This window comes from Chelon labrosus (genome assembly GCF_963514085.1).
Source record: "Chelon labrosus genome assembly, chromosome: 22".
Classification (NCBI taxonomy): Eukaryota; Metazoa; Chordata; class Actinopteri; order Mugiliformes; family Mugilidae; genus Chelon; species Chelon labrosus.
This window is the reverse complement of record NC_140355.1, coordinates 4,126,149-4,150,076: the sequence shown is the minus strand read 5'-3', so window position 1 is coordinate 4,150,076 and position 23,928 is coordinate 4,126,149. Positions and strand designations below refer to the sequence as shown.

At 41.5% G+C, this 23,928-nt stretch overlaps 2 protein-coding genes across 3 annotated transcripts; one reads left to right on the top strand and one right to left on the bottom strand.

Moving 5' to 3' along the window:
- Positions 1 to 11,710: 11,710 nt before the first annotated feature.
- On the bottom strand, positions 11,711 to 17,412 carry ccnb1 (cyclin B1). 2 transcript variants are annotated; one of them, XM_084572736.1, is made up of 9 exons: positions 17,398 to 17,412; positions 14,620 to 14,748; positions 14,133 to 14,237; positions 13,816 to 14,004; positions 13,569 to 13,727; positions 13,202 to 13,438; positions 12,974 to 13,114; positions 12,552 to 12,662; positions 11,711 to 12,426 (listed from the first exon to the last, which is right to left on the bottom strand). In XM_084572736.1, the coding sequence occupies exons 2-9, from the start codon at positions 14,683 to 14,685 to the stop codon at positions 12,322 to 12,324; spliced, it is 1,113 nt and encodes a 370-aa protein (XP_084428862.1). In that variant the 5' UTR covers positions 14,686 to 14,748; positions 17,398 to 17,412; the 3' UTR covers positions 11,711 to 12,321. The 2 variants fall into 2 exon arrangements, with proteins under 2 accessions (XP_084428862.1, XP_084428861.1); XM_084572735.1 differs by lacking the exon at positions 17,398 to 17,412 and adding an exon at positions 14,998 to 15,033.
- Positions 15,885 to 23,764, top strand: LOC311508096 (AN1-type zinc finger protein 5-like). Its single transcript, XM_084572737.1, has 6 exons — positions 15,885 to 16,209; positions 18,961 to 19,145; positions 19,286 to 19,412; positions 19,775 to 19,878; positions 21,841 to 21,969; positions 22,290 to 23,764. The coding sequence occupies exons 2-6, from the start codon at positions 18,989 to 18,991 to the stop codon at positions 22,436 to 22,438; spliced, it is 666 nt and encodes a 221-aa protein (XP_084428863.1). The 5' UTR covers positions 15,885 to 16,209; positions 18,961 to 18,988; the 3' UTR covers positions 22,439 to 23,764.
- The last annotated feature ends 164 nt before the right edge of the window (positions 23,765 to 23,928 follow it).

Genomic DNA, 23,928 nt, shown 5'->3' with positions numbered 1-23,928 from the left:
ATATAAGGTTATTGTAGGAAAGTTTGTGTGGTTCCTTTGGGTTGTTTATTGTAGATTGTGAAGCAAACTCTTAAGGTGGTACTGTTAGCCACCATTGTCCAAGCACAGAAGCAAATGTTGTGATTTGGGACAATGACATTTAACCAGTCAGTAGATTTAAATAAATTTTTGGAATCTATGAAAAACAGCACTAATGTTGTTGTGGAGGGCTATGGTAGAAAAGCACCTTTCTTTCTTGTCTTAGCTAATATTAACCTGAGGCCTTTCTTTCTTGTCAGATATGTCGCTTCAGGTTTCATCTCTCTTCTCCCTCAGCAGTCATCAATCATTACATGTGGTTACATAAGCTTGTATTTACAAAGGAACACCCTCACAGTATTCACATTGTTCCCTCTTGACCGGTGACCTGCGGAGGCAGAGCACTCGTTGCCTCAGACAGACTTTTCCAGCAGATCTGTGGCCCTCCACAGCTGACTCCATCATTCTGTCCCAGGTGCCCTTGTCTGGCTCCATGGGGCTGGGTGACATCATCGTCACCCCCCTCTCCCCTCTTCCTGCTGTCTCTAATGGAGGCGTGGAGCTGGTGAAGGGGCCTTGTGAATAATTTAGGAGCTCTGGTGCACTTTATAACCTGGCCTGCAAGGCTAGCCGGGACATTTACCCTAAGTGCATTAGTATAATAGTCGAGGAGGAAACTAGCATTTATTGACTGATATAATCAATAACTGGGCCTTTGTACAATGTTGAGTCCCTGGAGGGTCCAGTCTGTGTGGGATGACGGACCAAACTACCAGAAAACACACAAAAAACAACAGAAAAACAAGCACACACACTTTGAGGAAAATTGGTTTAGCACTGATTCTCAGAGAAATAATGAGCAGATGTTGTCTGGAAACACACAGCTGATGAATAACGGGAGTAATTGCAGTCATTCCTTCATTTCTTGACATTGTTGAGTGAGGAGCCATCTGCAACAATCGGACACATAATTTCCCCACGGGAAGGCGCAGTGCATTACATTTCTGTGGCAACCAATTTTAACAAGGAAGGAGCTTTGTAATCCAGTAGCGTCTATCATTTCAGAGAGGAGAGTGGCGCAACAAAGGCGGTAACTACCCGAGGATTCTTGAGTGAGATGAGGGTCCTTGAAATAATCAGAAGAGGAGCTCACCCGAGTTAAAAGCTGAAGAAAATGACTTGATTTTAATTGAAGCTGTTACTTAGCAGTGTACAGTCCACAGAGTCCACAGTGAAGTTAACTGTTAACTGTTAAAAATTATGCAACAAAAAACAAATATGTGTGAACTCTCATTTTTGATTCGTTGTTAAAGGGGAACTGCCATTTTTTTACAACCTAGACCTTATTTCTGGCACAAAATACCATCGTGTACTCACCTATATAACTTTGGTGTTATTTGGAGTCCTTCAGAAGATATTTTGCTCCAGTGGAGTGCCGCGTATATCCATATAGTGGGAGTGACTGGGGCACCGAAATGCAGCCTATACATAACGAACTATATTCCGTGAAACCAATATTTTGTTATGATACCCCAGTGCTATTCCCCGTTGAGTCTGGAGTCACCTGTTATCTATTCAGGGACGTGCAGCGGTTTGTTGTTCTTTGGCCAGCTGTTCCTCTCTCTGCCTCTGCATCCTCCTTCCAACGAGCTCCTCATCCGTATACTCTGGCTCAAAACGGTACGTCCATAATAAACAAAGTCGTTGTCCACAACCTCAGAATTGGAAAAATATTCAACTGTGTTGCAAAAAAGTAGCAGTAGCAAATTACAGGTAAACAAGCCGTTCGTCGCGGGTGCGCGCTCAGAGATGATATCATCCAGGTCAGAAGTTAGTAGGTCAATCTACAGACCCCAGATGATGATAACAGGTAACTCCGGACTCAACGGGGAATAGCACTAGCGTAACATAATATATATGTGTGTGTGTATGTATATATGTGTTAATATGTGTTAAAATATTGGTGAAATGCATTTCAGGGCAGATAATGCGTTACTTAGAGGCTGCGTTTCGGTGCCCCATATAGTGTGAGTGCCCCAGTCACTCACACTATATGGATATACGCGGCACTCCACTGGATCTAAATATCTTCCAAGGGACTCCAAATAACACCAAAGTTAAATGAGTGAGTAAACGATCGTATTTTATGCCAGAAATAAGGTCCAGGTTGTAAAAAACGGTAGTTCCCCTTTAAAAGGCACTAGTGTTAAGGAGCAGTTCTAATGATGGAAATAAAGTGGTTCTCCTATTGATGGTATAATTTGGGATTAACATTTAACATTCATAGTGCCCAGACAGTGTCTCCCAGTGACTGTGGGGGTGATCCTCTGACGTTTCCTAACACCACCACAAGGTTAACCTCTATCTCTTGAGTGAAACGTCTCAACATCAGCCTATTGTAAAGACAGAATCTTAGTCATAATGCACGATCATCAGGAATTTATCTTAGTTTGCTCTGTGACTCATACAGAGTCTTGCCCCTTCTGATGGACTACCGTGTCTCCTTATTTCAGAAAAGATCCCACTGATCCCATTTGAACTGTGCTATGAATCAAACATATGATGATTGTCACATTAAAAGATCAAGAAAATTGCCATTTTTAAGATAAAACACCTAAAGACTGAAATTGTACACATCAAAAACTTTCACTGTCCATGATCTACGTTGTGTTGCATAAAAAGAAAGTCCATGGGAAGTTTGGCAGCAGATAGCATTAAGTAATCAGTTAAACTTTGTTAAATGTAAATGAATGAAAAAATGCCACGTGCTATGTTTTATAATGCTCTCATTTGGAAGATTCTGGTCGGACAGGTTCACATAAGAAGGTCCACTGGTTGAGATTCCTGCGTCAATCTCCCTGTCGCATCAGGACGGCAAACGAGATGATGGCCAAGTGACCCCAGAGGTTGATTTACAATGTGTCAGCAGAAGCGTCAGTGTGTCCCCTTACCCTCCACTCAACACACTGTTTATCACCAACGTTTGCCAGGCAATTTGACTCACCAAACAGGCCAGGGTACAGCATGCCGTAGACACCAGGAGACAAAAACCAGTCGTCGAGTGTTTACGTCACCGTAAAACGAAGAAAGACATCATGCCATGGCTACTTTATGTGGAAAATAAGTTTTCACACAACATTTATAAAGCCCTTTTGTGTGTGTTTTCAGGATTGCATGGCATAAAATCAGCACAGAAAGGCTTCCAAAACTTCAGTATCACATTATATGGCTCATAAACCTGCCCATAGTTCTTGTCATGTCAGAAAGAAATAATGCCCTAAGAAGACTCCAATCAGGGGACCAAGTACTAGATTCATGGGCTGTCTTGTTCTCATTATTACTGATCTCGTAAATCAAAACACAAACACAGGCACAGTTCTCTGTGAGCAAAACAACTTGATGTGACCTCTGATAATCACTTTGAGCAGCAAAATTAACTTCACGAGCCTCTAGTGAGGGATATTTTTTGCACAATGACGTCGGGTTAAACACAGGAACAAAGACTAATCAAGATCTGTGCGTAGCTGCTGATGAGGATTCTGGTAAGCACATCTGAAATCTCAGAAGGAATTCAATTAAATGAATTAAAACTTATTTTATTCTCTAGTCAATGACAGCATGTTCATGAAACTCCATCGGTTTGCTAAGGGCACACATATGCCTGTGTATTGACAAAATAACACACAATTAAAATTGTGAAAAGACAATAACTCTGGAAGAACCCCAAAGGGATTTGACTAATGCAGCCAGGTCCAATGGAGGACCAGGGCCTAAATAAAATTCCAAAGTGATTGTTTTACCTACTAAATACCCCTGCTGTCTGAGAAGGTCCACTTTTAGATTATGATCATATTGTCATAATTGTTTACTTTTGTGTAAAAAAATAACATCAGTTGATTTGCCACGTCTTCCTGGGGTTTAGATTGCAGATAGTTGCTTGGAAAGTTTCTGGACTATATTCCCTTGAGCTAAAAGTTCTGGACACTTTATGTTCGACATGGGTTTAGCTTTAGATGGGCAATTGATTTTGTCCATTCTACTCACATAGGGAGACATTTATTAACAGCCAGTGTGGACCAGAAACACAATAATAGCACTAAACGGCTTCCGTGTTAACCATATGGACAGGTAAGCATTGTTTTATGACACGCTTGAGAAAGTCCAGTTCAAATCCAAACAATATTCTAGACATTGAAGACGAAAGAAACATTCAGTTAGACCTGCAATGAAGCTTTAAGCAACTCTATTTCTGTTCCGTCTCATTCATTCAGTCTGTAAATATGTACATGTTAGCTGATATCTCTCTGCTAGTGGGAGTTGTGTTTGGTTCCAACACACACAACCATCTTAAATTTCACTTGAGGACCTATCATACATATCTTTCAGTACTTGTTATTTATTTAAGTGGACTCACAGGTCATTCGTGGTGGTCATTTCCTATTGCCATTTTTCATGCATGTAAATCAATAGGCAGCTGCCTCGCTCCGTCGAAAGATGATTCGTATTTTGTTCTTCATCCCACATTAAAAGACGATGGGTTCGCCGTTTCTGCAAACAAAGAAAAACAGAAGGGCACAATGCAAATCTGAGAAATGGGAGATGATTTCCAGGTCTGCGAGCAAAGGTGCAAATGGTGCACACATTACATCACAGGGGAAAGCCACCGAAATACTCCACAACAGGTTCAGAACAAGCCTGTTAGATCGACTCGACTGAAATGCAAATCTCGCCGCGGTGCCTGAAATCCTGCTTTATATAGCACCAAGAAGAGAAAACAACTCCTGCCTTAAAAGACATGCAGTTGGCCTCCTTCTTCCTGTGAGAGACTACAAACCTACTGGCACTTTAAAAGCACTGGACCACACCTATTAATCCCCAAACTCATGCAGTGAAGGCCAGTGGAAAAATCTCAGTTGGGGGAAAAGTGAACAACTAAGAGTCCTTGCCGCTCCACAACCACACTGCTCTGAACTGGTCCAGGGTTGCAGATCAGGGGCCAAAAATAATCTCTGAGAGCTGAAACAAGGTAATAACTTCTTTCTTGTCTCCCCAAACCAACATTTCTTGCCAAAACATGCATGTAGTAAAATTTCGGAATTCGACAGTGGCTTTATTTTGTGTAATTTGACTTAACTCCCACACTGGCGTATCCAGGCCGTTGTTTACATTGTGTCCAGTAGATGAATGGTTGTTATAGGACTTTTCTCTCTGACACAAGTTTAAGTAAAATGGCTTCAGCGATACTTTTGGTACACCACAGCTTGTTTTCAGTGCTTTGTCCTTGTAGCTGTTCTGGAGATTTTCAGTCATATTCATGTTCTTCATTAGGAAATCCGTTTGCCCAGTTGTCATGAAACTGCAGAATACGTTTCCATTGTTATTCTGAGCAGCCTGAGGAACTCTCATCCACTTAAATCTGCTGATGAAGCTCATCTGATATTGTAGGAAGTATAATGAGATCAAGTGAATGGAAAGTAATTTAAATCAGAAATATAAACCTCCATGAGACACAAGTTCTTGAAGTACACAGGGAGGGGGGAAAAGCAATTTAGTGATGATAACCATGTAATATTATAGAAAGGTCCAGAACAGCTCCGCAGCACAGTCGTTATCTTCTATCAAGGACATTTATCACTAGCACAGCTGGAGTAGGGTGAGAAGCATTATCAGGGATGTATCCCAGCCTAACCATGGACTGTTCACCCTCCTACCATGGGGCAGACCATACAGGAACCTCCGCTCCCGTACCAGCAGGCTCAGGGAGAGCTTCTTCCCTGAGGCAGTGTCCCTGATACCGCATCACTAACTGACACAACCAATACATAGATAATGTTTGCAGTGCTCATTGTTCTACTGTTAACACTGTGCATCCTGTTCATTCGTTATATTTCATTTAATCTGTTTGAATGTCCACTGGGTCAGCACAGGGGTGAAGTGGTTTGGAACTGATGCATCACAGCAGGAAGGTTCTGGCTTTGAATCTCTGGCATTACTACTTGAAGGTAGGTAGGTAGGTAGGTAGGTAGGTAGGTAGGTAGGTGCTAGGTGCTGCGACTTCCTCCCACAATCCAGAGACAACTGGTGTGCCTGTGAATGAAAATAGTTGTTTTGTGTTTCTGTGCCCTGTGATGGACTAATGACCTCTCCAGGGTGTACACTGCCTGTAGCCCAGTGACAGCTGGGGTGGGCTCCAGCACCCGCGCAACCCTGTAGAATAAGAGGTAATAGATAATGAACGGATGCATTATCTACTCTCTACTGCACATACCTACTCTGTATATTACATATAGTCTACTCAAATTCTCAATAATGCACATACTTAATCCTGTATAGTATAGATAATCTGTATCGACACTACTCTGTGATACACTGTCAACCATGTACATACAGGCCATATATACATTCTGAGATTTCTTTGCACTTTTGGTTAGATGCTAACTGTATTTCATTGGCTCTGTACGCATACGCTGCAACAGTGACAGCACAGTTTAATCTAATCTACTCTAAAATGGACATTCAGGTCACATGCCACTAAATGCTAAGGATAAGACACACAAGATACTATGATATGAGATATAATATACATAGTACTAATATATAAAGCTATGAAAAGTCTTTCTTCAGTCCCTCTAACAATGCTGTGCCTTTGCAAAGGAAAGACACCAGTCTGCTGTCTGTAAGAATTCAACAAACATTCAAGTCCTGGATTGTGAGGAGAAGATGACTTCCTGCTTGCCATTCAAACGGTACACGGAGAGGTTCAGGGGGTCTGGAGAAAATCCTATCCACACCTGGCTCAAACACTCCACTGTCCAGGCCACAATGGGAGCCTTTATTTCCTCGCTGTGACATTGAGCGTCAAAGGTCAGTGAAGTTCAGGAAGCACATGATTTTTATTTGAAAATCTATAAATTGTGAAAATGAATGCCCCTGTGTTTATTTGTGCTCCACTCCTCTCTCAAGTCCAGAGGCCCCATTCTGCACGCCAGCTGCCAACCTATTAGCACCCCGCAGAAACCCTAACAGTGCTGCCACGGGCCGGCTGTTTGTTTGACTTTGTCATTATTGAATTGAGACACGCAGACCTGGTGGATGTGAGGTGAGAATGGGCACTGCCTCGTTTTGAAGGGTGCACTTGTTAAACCTCTGGCCATCTTGGATGATGTTTAGACTGGGAAGGGGTTCCAAACTTTTGACTCTCGTCTTGGACGATCATCTTGCGGGTGAGATCTGCATCGCTGAAATATTAAGTGGTCTTGAAGCCAAGCTTTGCATTCTTCCTAGACCTCAGTGCTGACTCGCAAATTCATTTAATGGAGAGAGCTTGAATAAATATGGAAAAGGACAGAAGCATTTGTGCTTCAAGAACACGGAAATGTGCATGAACACATCATCCTTGAACTGTCTTCACACAATATGTGTTAAATGTCACTGGAGAGCTAGTTAGACAGTCATATCCAGCGGTCATTCAAGCGGACAGCTCACCCAACATATTTTGAATCTTTTAATTTGAAATATTAGAATGATGATGACGGCATCATATGTTTGTAATTTGGGTTTCATTTGCATAGAAAGTTTTTGAGATATCTGCATTTGCTGATACTGCAGTGCAACGGGAGTTCCATTAAACATCTCTGAAACAATGTCCCACTGACTGCAGATAACCTCGCATGGGGAACAACTTTCTGCTAAAAAAAAAATCTTTACTATGAAAACTAACCAAAGTGGGTTACATAAGCAGAATGTGCATCAAATTCATTGATCAGGAGTCAGTGGAGGGCTGGAGAAAGGCCAAGGACATTCCCATCACCGCTGCCATATGATCACCGGTTTCAGTCTCAAGCTCCGTCCTCATGTAAAATGATTTGTTTGTGGCTTTTGAGCTGACATTTGGTCGCTAGTGGACACTCCAGGCTCTGGTTGCCTAGGCTACACTCTTATATATTTTACACTGCAAATGTTTCAGAGTGAAACAAGCAGAACAGAACAAGCTCTCTGTTTGGAAAGAAAATGCCACCACATGGGGTTCTCAGTTATTTATGTCATAATATTTTTATAGTATACATCTCATGGTCTCTTGTCACCACATTGCTGCTAGTCTCTTCCTGCCTGTATGCTTTTTAAGATGTGGGGAATGTATTACTACATACTAATGTATCATTATCATAGTCATTTAAAATCATCCCCTAGGGACATACCTGAAATTACATGTCAGTCCATCTGATACATTCATTTAAATCGAAAACTTAATTTAAGCCTCAAATATCATTGTCATCCATGTTAAGACACAGAGGAAATAAAGCCCAAGACAGTAAAGAGACAGTAGTCTCCTGTGTAGGGTCCCGTGGTCCGACATAGAGTAGATGTTATGTTGGGTCATAAATCTCCAATGAGGGGTTTATCAAATGTATCAGAATATACATTAATGGTTGCAGTCAACGGTCTTGACTTAATCTAAATCAGTAAATCCACTAACATGGCTAAACATGCTGTCTGTTTCTGTGTAATTTTAAATGTGTTTAGGGGTTCACTAGTTAACCAAACACAGAGCTGGGTCCTCAAATGTATTTAAGGTGCTTCTGGACCAAACAATTCTTTGGACTCTCTGAGGGTAAACTACTCACTGGAGAGGTGCTGTGAAAAATACATACCTCCAAGAGATTTTTTTCTGTTTGCATTCGCACAGCCAGCACACTGGGGGAAGGACAGTGAGATCCAGGACATTCTTTTCCTCTGCAATTTTATCTCTTCCAGACCTGACTGTTGAAATGAACTTATTTCTGGTATCAGCAGGCAAGCTATCCAAAGACTGCAGTAAACAAAAAATACTGCTACAAGGCTTTTAACAAATACAGGGAGGAGTGATTTCATTACACCAATCCTTGCTGCCCTTCACTGTTACCTGGGCTTTTTTACAGTTTGTTTAAAAAGCCTTGAATACTCAATTTATTAAAGCGTAGCCCCGCTTGAGATCCTAAAGCAGGGCCTTACAAAGGGTTCTAAAATCGTGACCTGTCTCTAGAGGACCAGTACTTTGTTGTTCTGGTGCCTCAGCTGGGAACCTGTTCACTGGGAGATCTTGCCAAACTTGGATCAGTTACATCAGAGAAGCCGTATTATGCTTTTCGGGGTTTTCCCAGTCTCTTTTAGTGTGTTTTATAGCTTTGCTGTGGATATAAATGGTTAGCAATGTTAAAAGGTCTTGGGTGCTACCCTGTAATGCAGGGTTACATTGAGTTAAAGCGACATCTCTTAGTCCTGTGCAACACATAATATTTCATATGGACTAAATTAATCCTGGATGGTCTGTTTTGTTCCATTTTTAAAGCTAAATTTAAGAGCTGCTGCAGTTACCCCAGCTTCATACATGTGTTCAGCTAATCACTGTATTCAATGTACAGTCACTAAAGGTACCTCCTGTGCTTGGGAGTACATTCTCAAATTAGGAACTAAGAATTGCTAAAAAGAGAACCTGCTCAGTTCCAGCAGCCGGTACAAAAAGTTCAGTCTGAAATCATCTTTAGTGACTTCAAGTTTATCCCAGGGTCCTTAGGTCACCAGCTGTTCACTTGGTGCCATTCTTTAACGTTGCACATAAAACTAAGACTAGTTTCATGGATAGATTCCACAAGATTTGAGTGATGACACGTGTCTTTATAATTTGGGTGAATTTAATTTTAAGGTTATTTGCAAACGTGCTGTTCCATGATGAGTTGTCCTGAACTGGTGCAGCTACTATGTTCAATTTTCCCTTATAATAAATGTCACACAACTGAATCTCTGACAGAAGAGCCAAATACTGTTCCAGGCAACTGCAAGTGAATGGTTTGGAGCCCCGCACAGGAGGAATCTGTCTTGTAAACCGATACGGCTGCCCAGTCATGACCTCAGCCTCCAAGTATGAATCCTCGGTTTGATCTGTGGGTTTAAAAGCCAGGCTTTCCAGGATAACTGAGACTAATTATCACGGGTCTCTGTGGAAAACAGTGTGTTCAGAACTAAATGGATGGAAGTGATGTGCTCTTAAGGTGTCAGGACTACCGTCTGTACATCATAATGTCAAGAAACAGATGCCCAGATCTCAGCTCAGTATTGTATTGACCAATTTTATTACAACTTGTGACCCAACACTGTTTGTCTCTTTCTACCTCACAGGACTGTAAAAGCACCCACCACTGATGTTTTATGTGCTTGCTTCTCATATTTCACTTTATGAACCCAAAATCCCAGAGTGCCAAATAATGTTTTCCCCTTTCAGCAGCAGCAGATGATTTCTGGTCTAGGCCTATAAAGCAACAGATGTAGTCAAGCTGTTATCCAACAGGCCTTAAGGAGGGATGGCCCTATGATCCTGATGATGTACACAGCGATTCACGTCATGCAGATGGCAGGTGGTCTAGTACAACAAAGCTCTCTGGACGTCCCCCTGAGGGTGGGCGGATGGATGAGGATGAGGGAGGGTGGTACTGGTCCCCCCGGGGTCTCAGCTGTGAATGGTTTAAAGTGATAATAGCTCCTACTCTGCCCTGTCCATTAGGTTTAACTACTTGTGGCCTGATGTGATGTAACTGAAATGGCGAGGAGCATCTGTACCTTACATGAGATCTACACATCTTATGCTATGGATACAACTGTGGAAACGAAATTAAGAAAACATTTACAGATAAAATACATTTGGAATGTTTTTTCCATTAGAGACTACTAAATACCTTAAGGGAAAATTAAACTGTCTTGCTTACAGACCTTTTGCCACATTCTTAGTAGTAAAAGCACAGATGTACTGTACATAAAATTATGGCAGACTTCCATTTAGCTTTGATTTCCTGGCACTGATATTGTTACAGTCTGTCTTATAGTTTGAGTGCCTCAAAGATTGTTCCTATAGACGACCTCAACCTTAGATGTTGACCATTTTGCCCAACTGAGTGCATACCAAGATCCAGGACATACTTTTCTTTGGCACTTAGAACATGTCAGTCATGCTTCCCTCTTCCAGACCCGACTGTTGAAGTGCACTTTATTCTGGTATCACCAAGCATAAAATCTAAAAGACGGTTTACACAAATCCTTGCATTTTGGAGTTGAGATTTTACAGTGTTGACTGGTTGCAGCTCTGATTTACTAAACCATGAGCACTGCTTGAAATCTCAAGACAGGGCCCTGCCAAAGGTGCTAAGATCTTTACTCATCCCTAGATGACTAGGACTTTGTGGCTCAGGCCCCCAGCTGTGTAACTCTGTATCTGCCTTTAAAACCTCAAGACAACCCATTTTAGTAACTGTAGCAGTTTACAAACCAAATCTTTAAAGCATTAATATGAGGTACAAGTGTCTCATTTGTCAGAACATGGCTATGCAAATTAAACTGCCCTTTTCCCAATCCTTAATTTAGTTACAGACCTGATACTTGGTGCAAACAGAGCGGCACGTATACATCAACTCCAGCAGGTCTAGAAGTCGACTGATCCGAGAACCTTTACTGTTCAGTGAGAACTCAATTTTCAGTGAGTAGTTCAATAAAGATCAATTTTGCTAAACATTTGACATTTAGAAACCCTAAGCTTTGTAAACATTTCCCACCACCTAGAGACAAGTCAAGCCCCTTTGCAGTTGGCAGGGTTAAGTCAACGCATGACTCAACTTGTCCTACAGCTACCTCTAGTGGTGAGAACAATTAATGACAGGAGAGCAACTCTGGTCAAAAACCATTTAATAGATGCTTTAAAAAACACAAGGTAAAAATTTAAAAGTATTATACATTTTACACAGTCATTTCCACACACTTTAAAACAGTCCCATTAAAAAAAAAAAAAAAAAAAAAAGCTGATAACATCTGTTATTTAAATAGCTGACCCTTTTTGAAAACATGCCACAGGTTTTAGATTAACAGTTCAGTTAAACCTGCAAGAATGTCAAGTCACCATTAGAATATGGTATTAGGAATGTGACCTCAAGATGCCAGCCAGCCATGTAGTGTAAGCCATGGCGAGGTGAAAAGTGAACCAATTGCATTACAGTAGTCAGTGAAAGCTAACTTTTGTAGTACATCTGATAAAAGGTTTAAGTGACTTCAAGTCAATGTTAAGAGTGGACTGCCATTTTGTGACTGGCTTTCAGGTTGGAAGGCCATCTGAACTGAACTTACGGCATGCTTTGAAAGAGGGTCAGCAAAATTACATACGATTTCAGATGGTTAAATGTGAAAACCACCGACACGATCCCAGGCACAGAGCATTCAGCCATGCTAAAAGTTTAAGTTACATCTGTACAAATCAGCACATGGTGCCAAACACATCAAGTAATCTCACTGGGTGACCTGCTTTGCAAGATCCTTAACCACTGAAGATTTGAGCTGTGAGATGGCAGCAATCCTCATCTGCTTTGAAGTGGAGTATTTGCCTTTGATAGCCTGCAAAAACAAAAAACAAATTCAGCACAACTGCTAGGTGGTGAAGTTAAGATAAAGGCTTGGATCAGACCAGGTAGGCTGGTTTAAAAAAAAAAAAAAAAAAAAAAATAATAAATAAAACTTACCATGTGCTTGGTCAGCCCATCATTCACTTTAACAACATTCTTAGCAATGTGTGCCATAACAGGAATCAAACTCTCTGCTGTGTAGTCCATGTAGTGCTGCAGTGTCAAATCCTGTAATAACAACAAAACTCATTTTCTTATCAATGCCCTTAGACCTAGGCCAGACCATCTGCCATTTTGAGCAATAACCAAAACTTTAGAGCATCAAATTGGTCAGGCAGCCTGCCAAGGTTTTCCGTTGGCTACAAAATTTGCAGGAAAGCAGCATTCGGTTCACATTCAGTACAATGAAATACATATGCCATAGAGTGCCAGCCATTCAGCATCCACTCTCCACATGTGGGTCAATTCATACTGAAACGTTGCCATTTTAAAAAGAATTAAAAAAAATAAAATAAAAATTCCACATCAGATCCACTTACCCATTCTCCAGCATCCAGGATCTTGAGGGTGAGCGCCAAAGCAGCACTTGCCACCATGGAAGGTGGGAAATGAACCATCTCGTAGTCGACCATGGTGAGCTCCAGAAGATATTTTGCCAGGGTGTGCTGCTCAGCAGTCACCTGAGGAAAGCAGTCATGGATGTAAATTAGTTCTTTCAAATAAAACTTGCCAAGCACTCACTGAAATTAATCCACACTGCCACAAACCTCGAAAATCTTTGAGGCTCTCCTGAGAAACTGCAGGGGAAGTGGGCGGCCTAGCTTGAACTTGAGCACCCGCAGAATTGTCATCTCCATGTCTCTGATTTGGGCAGTGGTGTAGGCCCGGTCTGTCACGTAGGCAAAGTCAGAGATCTCTGGTGGATACATCTCCTCATATTTGGAAGCAAGGAACATGGCAGTCACTCCAACCAGCTGCAGCTGCTTCTTGGGGACTGGGTTATCCTGTTGGAGGTTCAGTTGCAAAGATTTCACAAAATTAGCATGGTGCAATTCCATTAGAAAGCCAGGTGTCTTGGCCGTGCAGGAGAAGCTACATTTCTGGTGATGGTGGCCGATGGATGAGGACCCTTACCTGAAGAAAGCGGTCAATGATTCCCACGGTCATGTACATTGTCTCCTGCAGGAGACGGAACTTTAGGTTGACTTGCACTAGCCAGTCAATGAGAATGGCTCGCATGTTCCCAGTGACCTCCCGACCCTGCAGGTAAGTGGGTCTGACGTTCTGCTCAACCTGTTAAGACAATAAACTTCGTTATCACCAAATAGGGACAGAAATGTCCCAAAAAAATAAAAATAAATTGCTGTTGAGCCTTGCTTGCCTCAAGCTGACGGAGATACTTGTAGATGTCCTTCACATATTCACTGCAGAGCATTGGGTTGTCATAGTCATCTGCATCAACATCTCGGATAGCGTTGTGGAGAATGACGTCTGAAAACGCTTGACAGAGGTCAGCAGGCTCACAACCAGAAGTCTCCATTGGTGTGGGGGATGCTGGTTCTGGAGGAACCTGGAACATTGAAAACACTTGTTGAAACCCATGCACTACACCCAGTGGCCATTTGATGCTCATTAACAAGGCAGTATATATATATATATATATATATATATATATATATATATATGAACACAACTCACCACCTGCACCTCGGGCTTCACAGGAACATTTTTGGGCTTTGGTTGTTCGACTTTTTCCGCTTTGGTGGCAGCTCTGGTCTTCTTGACAGCCTCAGTCTTAACAGTCTAAAAAAGGAAAACATTTTATTCTTCAAGACTCAGAAAGCTTAAGTATTTCCCGTCATAATTCAAAGCAAAAAAATAAGTAATTAAGACATTTTCTGTCGTCAGGTTTACTGGGTTAATGATTAAATGTGACACTACACTGGGCTCCTCGCATGTGTACGAGATTTTACCTTTGTGCGGTCATTAAGTAAATAAAGACTAGGTAGAGAGGCTCACCGACCTAAACTGATCAACACCCTTAGGCCTCGTTTAGAATAGCTGCTAGTCATTTTACATACAGGAAAAGAAACTATGATACAACGCTCGTAGACCTCAATATTTTAGCGTAGATGAAACAAGTCGTCACATTTTATTACAATAGTAATGGTGGTCGTGGGTTTACTTTTTTCTGGTCGTCTTTCTTAATTGCGATGTTTCCAATTTCGCCAAGAGCTGCTCGAGGCTTCATTGTGGGCCCAGCCACCGAGCAGGCCTTTCCACCGAGCTCAGCCTTGGTGGAAGCCAAGCGGTTCTGCAGACAAACATAAAAATGTATTTAGGAATACTGCATGAAATTCATTTTCATTAGCACTGTAGCATTTCTTGTTAGTGTTATTATTATTATTATAGAACGCCCGCACGAGAGGAAACCTCACAGCGCCGCACGAGCGCATTTAACATCGGATGTATTAAAATAAAATTATACAATGATATTTTTTCAAAATACTTTCTTATTAAGGAATAAGAGAATAATAAGCAAATGAAAACTGGAAGGACTTACTCTTGTAACTCGAAGAGCCATTTCGAAATGTGTGCTGCCTCAACAAAACCCACGTCTAGCCTTAACAGAGAATGCAATGGTATAATTTTAAGGCTGAGCTTCTTGGTTTAAATCCTCGCTCGCTGCAACCTGATTCGCTGCGTCCTGAATTGCCCAAGCATTTGATTGGTCGAATGAAGCCGTTTCAAATGCGTTCCCGAGGCAACCTCTGTTCACGTGACTGATCTTTTTTTTTTTTCATTTCCTTTTCCTGTTGCGTCTTTCTCTTTTTAAATCACACTTTATATTTGCTCTTTCACAGAATTAGATTTAGTTTGAATTGATAAAAAAGTAAAAACGAACTCCTGGCATGCTTATGTTTGACATCCGTTTGACATTTGTATGTGACATCGCTTGCGAATAATGTTTAGTAAAAAAAATGCTCTTTCGTTGGAGAGAACATTTTTGTATATTATAAAATAAAATAAAATAAAATAAAATAAGCACATACAATAATATTGCACTGCGTTTTCTTATTTTCTATTTTAAAAAATGTTAATGTAAAGTTATTAGGAGAGAACATAGCCTGTCAGTGATTTCTCTTTTACTGGTTCCTATTTTATATAGACTCTTTCTATACTACACACTACAAAATGAGACAAAACTTAATAGACAGTTTTCTGCATTAATATAAATTATGTGGTTGGATTATGTGGGATGTAGCATTAACCAAGATGTGATTTGATGGTCCCATTCTCCGTTCATTTAACTGAGCTATATGAAACCTTAGCTTACGTGGAGCAACTGAACGTAACGTTTTGTTTTGTTTCCAACTTGTTTTCTTGGACACCGATTTACGATAACGCAACAACTTGGAGGAGAGGTAGGAGCTTAGATCCCTGAAATCTTTTGTGGCTCCACTCCAATAACCCTGCCCTCCAATCATAGGATCACAATTTCCGTGACGTCCGCCGGAAAGAGCGAGGACGTAAACGCAGCACGTAAAACAAAACAGATGCCACCACAAATCAGCGACAGAAGACGTCAACGAAGTTAGCAACTAGTGCTTCAAGGCGGAGAGGAGGCTACACGTCTTAGCCAGGAGACTGAAAGGACGGGCACAAGCGACGCATTATCTAGACGGCCCTAGTTAGTTAGCTCTAAGATTAACCCAGTCATTTCGTCAATCAAAAAGAAAACCAGAAAAGAACATCGTTTTCTTTGTCGCAGAAGGTAAGACAAAGCTAACCCGTTCAACTGCAGTCAGCTAGGAGAAGTGGTTGTTTTGGGAAGTGTCTGGGGTCTTCAGATAAACAAAACCATCAATAATCTTAGAGGCTCATTTTCTAAAACGATTAGTTGATTTCGATGTAAACGTGGCTTACTTAATTAGCGGGTATTGAAGAAATGTTCAGTTTGATTAACACGTGTCCCTGAAAAACTTTTCTCTTCCAACTGTGAGGTTGAACATTGAATAACTTAAGCTATTATACTGTAGTAAAGCATCTAGGGACTAACATCAGCTCTAGTCTGTCCCTTGATTCAACATAGACCCGTCCTTCTAAAATAAGGTCAATCTGTATTTAACTTGACTAATGTTAATCCGCTAGCACCATGATCATCTGATTTACCCAAGTTTATTGTGTCTTGTTGGCTAACCAAACTTGCGTCGGGATTATTCCCGTATTTGTCGTCTCTATTTAACCACTCACACACTTATTTCATTTGATAATACTCGTTATGTCCGTTTTAATGTCGAGTTGTGCTGTTGTTTTTGTGCTTGGGAGCAAAAACAAGGACCAGACAAAGCAAACAACAGTGCTAACAGTTTTAGCTACCCTGTTAGCATGCTAACATTAGAGAGATCACGAGAGTCTGCTCACACGGTGGCTGCGGCTAACTATCGATAGTACACGAGAACTTGGATTAAACGCGTAGCAAGGAGGTGCGCTTTAGTTGTGTGGTGTCTAACTAACGTTTAATCATTTTACAACACGCTTCACACTTGATAGTGCCAATTGCCATGCGATATAGTTCCAGAGAGTGAAACGTTAGCAGCAGTCATTAGCTTGCTAGCATGACTCAGTGGATTTGTAGAAGTGACACGGCTGTGGCCCGGTGTTTGTCAGGAAGGATCAGAGGACTGAAGCCAAGATCAGTGATACTGTTTGCTTGAATGACTCCACCGAGAACATTCAAGTAGCGTAACTTGTGTTTGTTATTAAAACCCCAGGATTATGTTGGCTAAGAGTCTCATACCAATGTGCTGGAAGTAGCACAATTAATGTACACATCTGAGTGAGGTAGCGATAGTGTCTTTTGTCTTGATGTTAAACGTCTCCGATTCTTAATATGATCTTAAGGTGTTTTGATGAATTGTGTTCCCATGTCAGGATCTGCTTAGTGTTGTCCCTGGCTCACCTCAACAAACTGTGTAGACTGTGGCAGCCACTGTCTTGATAATATGTTGGTTCAGAGAGCTGGTGATACCTTTAAAGGAGGGACATGATGAGGATCCTGATTTTGGCATGATACCCTCTGTGATTGCAAGACTCCTGAGGTTGTCTATAAATAGAGGTGCCTACAGCCTTACTGTACAGAGCCAACTCGTGGATCTGTGTGTGTCTTTGAGATCAGTGTCACATTGCACTCCTGTGACAGTGGAAAGCCGTCACACACAGGTCCATGTGAGCCCGGACGCACACGTGAAGGTTCAGATCACGGTGGTGTAATATTGACATCTCTCTGGGGAGGGGGGGTGCTCTGAAGCAATTCACCGGAACTGGAACTTGGTGGTGTGAATACTTCCCCTTTCTTGGTTCCTTCTTGCTCCAACAATTACTATAAACAGCCTCTACCCCCTTGAGCAATATTTTAATGACTTCCTTTAAAAATACAAGTCCCTGTGAGGCTGAGGCAACTTTACTTGACTTTTTGCACAAGTAGGAGGCGCTTCTTCCCCCAGAGGTTTATTTGTGATAATACATGTAAACAGGAGGTTTTATAGTGGACATTTAAACTCGTCATTACCAGTACCATTAAAGTTGGGATTGTTCTGATTCTCCACGTTCACCCAGTTACTGAGTTTCTGTGCTAAAATTATAATTTTTATTTCATTTGAAAGACTTCCTTCCTTTAGGGAATGTAAACATATTTTTTTTTCTCTCAAATCTTGAACGTACTAGCCTAAATGTTTTAGAAGTCTCTGTCTCAGTGAGCAAAGACTAAATGGGCTGTATTTGATGCTAAATGCCGTCTTTTTACCCCCACTCTGTTACCTTGTGACTGACATTCCACATAAAGGTCATGTGTTTACACCGGAATGAAAAGTGTAAAACTTGGCCCAAAGCTCCACAAAAGCAAATAGGTGTTTTTCATTCAAATTATGTTTGATTAACAACACATTTTACTCATTACTAAAAAGGAGAATTGGATAGTGTCATCATGGCCTCAATCACGTGACTATTTCAGTGATCACGTAAACCGGCAAACTGAAGCCCAGATAGTGACTGATAAAGTGTTGAAGGAAGCTCAAGCTCTTTTTCGTAATCTACTGATCTGTGATTGCTTGTTTTTTTTTACAGCACAATTTGATGAAATTAGAATGCACTGTTGTGTTTATTGCATTAAGTAGTGCCAACAACAGAATAAGCGTCAGATGTGTTAAAGGTCGATGGTAATGATTAGCAGTCTCTAAACCTATTAGGAGTTTCTACTTTGTGAAGTACAATGTGGATTTCAGCGCGATTTAGTAAAAGGGCCGCAGATCAAGCAAACTAGCCATCAATCAGTCGATTGTTAAAAAGCCATAGACCAGAGTGGTTTGTAGTCTTATTGACAGCGAGCTATCTGAACAGTTTTAACAACGGAACATTTCTTTTCTTCCTTGAGGGAGGATTTATCTCCACTCACCAATGCTTATTGTTTCTGTCCCCCGTGTATGTTGATTGGGCTAACAGCGTGTGTCTTTGTTTGTGTCTCCAGGTCAGCTCACCAGGTGGTATACATCGCTATGGCCCAGGAAACAAATCAGAGCCCAGTTCCTATGCTCTGTGCCACCGGCTGTGGTTTCTATGGCAACCCGAGGACTAATGGCATGTGCTCTGTGTGCCACAAGGAGCACCTATCGAGACAGAACAATGGAGGAGTCAGTTCTTTGAGTGCCGTGGGTAAGGCCCGCTGTGCCTATCACAGTTTTCCCCCTTTGTGTCTCTCCACGTGTGCACAGGACCCCCAAACCTCTGTCTGCTGCTGCACGACCTTTGTCCCCCGTGACTGACTGTGATACGTTGTAAATTTTCTCCCTCAGGCAGCAGTAGTAGCCCAGCAGCTGAGGCTTCTGCCATCCAGAGGTTAGAGGCCACCTTGAATAATGCTGCAGCCGCTGCAGCCTCAGCTGCCACCTCGGCTGATGCTGCTGCAACAGAGGCTTTCAGGTGAGATGATCCATCTATGTATAGGGGCTGTTTTAAAACAGTTAATTAAGTATCTAATTTAAATGTTTTAAATAATGAGTAAGTTGTTATGTTTTTTTCCCATTTTAAAAAACATTGCTAACATCATAATTTTTGGTGCTTAAAGTTTCCACTTATAAAGATTACATCAGTGAATCATTCATGCAGGATTTTCCCATGCATACAACTCCATTTAATGACACTAATAAACGTGAAAGGAAAAAAAAATCCTAGGAGGGATGGTAGGATCTAGTCTCTCTGCAGATAAAGAAATAAAATATGGAAAATATAGTTGCTTTCCTGAAATGTTATATATTTTTGTTTTTCCTTTTTATTCTTCACAGTGGGATTTCAGCCGCCATTTCTGTAACACAACAGATGACTGAGATGAGTCTCTCCTCTGAGGAGAAAGGAGCATTAGCGAGCAAAGTAGAGCTCACAGAGCCAGGTGGGCACATTACTGGTTTTATTTGACCACTGAGAACAAAGTTTATCAGTAGTGCTTTATGGGACTGTTGGATCAAGAGGGTTGGTCCCAATTCATAGAATTGCCCAGGTCATTTTAAGTGGATCCTATAGAAAATGGAATAGATTAATGTTTCACTATACAGTTGCATACATCTAATTTTGATAACAATACCCTGTTTCGTACAACGAGGTTTTGCAGTAACACAGTGTCGATTATTAAGTGTATGCACACCAGTATCCTGGTAATGAGCCATATCCCAGTGCTGACCTTATTCTCAAAACATAGTTTACATGGAACACAAAGAAATCTGATACACCTCCCTGTATACGTAATAAATACTAGCAATGCAGATTAAGGAATACTGTTTTTGCAGGCACTTGTTGCGCCTACAACACAAACCAGCAATGGATGAATGAAAAATACTGAGGATATATACATGCTAACATGAGCTAAACAACTCACCTGGATTTAAACTGTTCCACATCTGAACTGCCAACTATATTTACCTCTTTGATTAGTGAAAGACAAAACTCTGGTTCTTCCTCCCTCCAGAAGTGAGACACGTTCACGTCTGCAATGTCACTTGGTTGAAGCCAGCAGTTGTAAGAAACCAGTATAATATACACTGCCTGCCCAAAACAAAAAAAAAAGTCATCACCAAAAGAAAAGGTCACACACTCTTATATTTCGTTGCGCTGCCTTTAGCTTTGATCACAGCACACATTCGCTGTGGCATTGTTTCGATCCATGCTTGTACAGTAGGCACTAGGCATGATGGGTGCATCACTTCATCTGCCTCTCTTCTCACCCTGATGCGCTGGTTCCCCACTATCCTTCCAGTTTTTAATAATACGTTGGACAGTTCTTAACCCAGTTTTAGTAGTTTCTTCAATCTCCTTAGATGTTTTCTCTGCTTGATGCATGCCAATGATCTGACCCTTCTCAAACAGACTCAAACATCTTTTCCACGACCACAGGATGTGTCTTTCGACATGGTTGTTTAAGAAATGAGAAGCTACTCATTGCATCAGTTGGGGTTAACCTGTTGCCAGCTGAAAGATAATCACCCATGCAGTAATTAGCCAATAGGAGGCTCGTACCTATTTGCTTAGTTAAATCCAGGTGGCGACTTATTTTTGTTTTGGCCAGGCAGTGTATTTTCAAGTACGTCAGCGTGCATAACCGGCTTTCTCAGAACTGGGATATGGCCTCATCCAGATGTCTGAAATCAGAATGTGATATTGACATGTGCAAACGCAGGACGCCTTTAGACACTCGACTACAATATATTGTAAGATAAGATAGGAATTTGTTGATCCCCAAGAGGAAATGTAGGTGTTACACCAGACAAAAATGAGACATTAGATTTAAAAAATGGATTAAGCTAAGAAAAGAATGATAAAAGTAAATATATTAAAAGTACAGTCCATGTGCCAAGCTTAACTACAGTTTGGTGAAAAACCAACAAACGTTAAGTAAGTAGAGATAAGTGGGGGGAAAAGGTTGAGGAGACTGAATATGCCCTATGGAGATCATGTATATCATGAATAATGACAACTCCAGTAGGTGTATTGCTATGAAGAAAACAAATATTGCACTCCAAGAACACTTTATATAAGCAAAACACCTAAATAAAAGACAGATATTGTCCAGAGGGTCTTTTGTTAGTTCAAGAAACTCGGCAGCAGTTCTAGCGAATGCTGTTAGGAAATGTCTCCTCTAGGGGCAAAGCTCTCCTTTTTGCACTGTGCACTATGCAGGAGGTGAGAGGGTGTTTGACAGCGTGGCCAACATCCTCCCCTCACTGACCTGCTCCACTGAGTCCAAAGGACAGCCCTGGATGGAGCTGGCCTTCTTTGTCCGTTTGTCCAAGCAGGATAGTCAAATTCATGCAAATAAAGCCAATGAATTAAATGTTTTTCCCCCCCCGTGTGTCTCCAGTGGTGTGTCAGCCAACTGTCTCGGCCTCTCATCCCTCCACTGCTGGCAGTGAGGAGTCCAAAGCTGAAGAGCCCAACAAACCCAAGAAGAACCGCTGTTTTATGTGTCGCAAGAAGATTGGACTGACGGGTAAGAGATAGCACGCGCAATGTAAATTAATGTCACAAGAAGCTGCTGGCGGTCACAAATCTGGGCCAGTGATTTCTAGGAAGTTGAAACGTGGGTTGACTTGTACACCACTGTTGTATACTGAATTTATGTCAGTGACTAATAGTAGTTCTTATCATGCCAAAATAGTGAAAGAAGTAGATGATGGTTAGTATTAATTCAATATAAAGAACTTGTCATTGTAGTATCCTCCACTGAGTACTTACAAAGCATGTCTTGCCATCTTGACCACTTGTTATTGATTTGACTCGCTCTCTTTTTTCTTTTCTCTGGCATTTCAGGTTTTGACTGTCGCTGTGGAAACCTGTTCTGTGGAATTCACCGTTACTCCGATAAGCACAACTGTCCGTACGACTACAAAGCCGAGGCCGCTGCCAAGATTCGCAAGGAGAACCCCGTGGTAGTCGCTGACAAGATCCAGAGAATATGAAGAGGATTATTCTGCTATGAATGCTGGGAGTGATCGGATTTAAAAATAGACTTGAGCCCAACCTTCTTCCTGAAGGACCTGTTTCCTTTTTCTTCTTTGTTACACATTCAGGACTTCTTTCCTCCCCAGAGCATGAAAGGTCAAATATATTTTCAGCTTCCACTCTTGTTTGCGTGTGAGTTCAACACTTTTGCAGGGTTGTATTGGACAAATGATGGAGGATGGAGGTGCGGTGGTTCTATATCGCGGGAGGCGACTGATGGAGAATTCTGAGAAAACGCTTTTGGTGTCTTCTGGTGTGATCCTCCTGAAGTGGCTTGAAAAGGGCTCGGACGTTTGTGGCCTGCTTGGACGCTCAGACCGTTCCTGCTGTTGGCCCACGGTGCCGTCTTAGCCACGCTTGCTCTCTGCTGGCTTGAGTAGCAAAATGGATACGTTGCTGTTTCCTTTCTTTTTTTTTTTTTGTCCTCTGTTCTGTGGGGTAAGAGTTGAGCCCTCCCGACTTCAGACCTGGTGTCCCGTTAAGCTTTTAATCAGTCTGAAATGCTTTTCTGTGTGTCGCAGCAGCGTCGTCCACACAGCTCAGAGATGTTGAGAGACTTTGAGGAGGAGACTCTGTTGCTGGACATTTCTCGCTGGCTCATATTTTCTCCAACTTGCGGTGTGTTCGGCATCAAAAAATAGTTTGACGGTTTTTCTCCCCCACCGATACTGGGCTGACGCTGTGAGCCTCTCTGCACCCTGGTGAATGGCAGTCACATGGACCTGTTCTTTGCTCTTTAAAACCGTCCTCTAAAGACGCATGAAGTCATCTGCTTGTTAATCATATTCTGTTAACATTTACTTTATCTTATGTTCCAGAAAAGTGGCGTGTATGCAGTGTGTTGTTGTATGACAAGTAGCTTTTGGAAGGGTTTAGCTCCACCAGTATCTTCATATTTTACTTCACTATTGAATGTTTCCTTCTATTTTTAATGTGACTCGATGAATCCACAGCGTTAGGAGTGTGACCTGTTGCATACTGTGTATCAAACACAAGTGTTTGTGGGAGCCGACGTGGACGGCCGGCTGGCGAGTATCGTATGTGTGTGCTGCGGTGACTTGGTGACACCTGTGGTCGTAGGTTATTAATAATTTTCAGTTTCTGTTGATTTTTTTTTTTTCTTTTATTTTGGGTTGGCTGCTTAATCTGTGTGTGTGTGTTGTTGTTGTTGTTTTTTTTTTTTACCCTTTAGTTATGCAAGTTTGTACAAACCTCTTTATTTATATACTGCAGTGTGTCTAATCTTCCAATAACACAGAATAAATGATGTAAATAAATTATGTTCACAAATATCTAACTCTTGGAATTCACGGTGCTTCATTTCATGCCCTTGTCTTCAACTGAATCTGAATGCCAGAACATTATGACCACTCAAAATAAATAGAATAACACTGATTACCCTGTTATCATGGTACCTGTCAGTGGGTGGGAAATACTGTATCGGCCA

Coding starts and splice junctions, on each gene's coding strand:
- ccnb1 (XM_084572735.1), bottom strand. CDS start 15,018: ATGGCTCTTCGAGTTACAAGA. Junction 14,749..14,997: donor TGGCTCTTCGAGTTACAAGA/GTAAGTCCTTCC, acceptor GTTTGTCTGCAG/AACCGCTTGGCTTCCACCAA. Junction 12,663..12,973: donor TCCTGGATGCTGGAGAATGG/GTAAGTGGATCT, acceptor TTGTTATTACAG/GATTTGACACTGCAGCACTA.
- LOC311508096 (XM_084572737.1), top strand. CDS start 18,989: ATGGCCCAGGAAACAAATCAGAGCCCAGTTCCTATGCTCTGTGCCACC. Junction 19,879..21,840: donor AGTAGAGCTCACAGAGCCAG/GTGGGCACATTA, acceptor GTGTGTCTCCAG/TGGTGTGTCAGCCAACTGTC. Junction 21,970..22,289: donor CAAGAAGATTGGACTGACGG/GTAAGAGATAGC, acceptor CTGGCATTTCAG/GTTTTGACTGTCGCTGTGGA.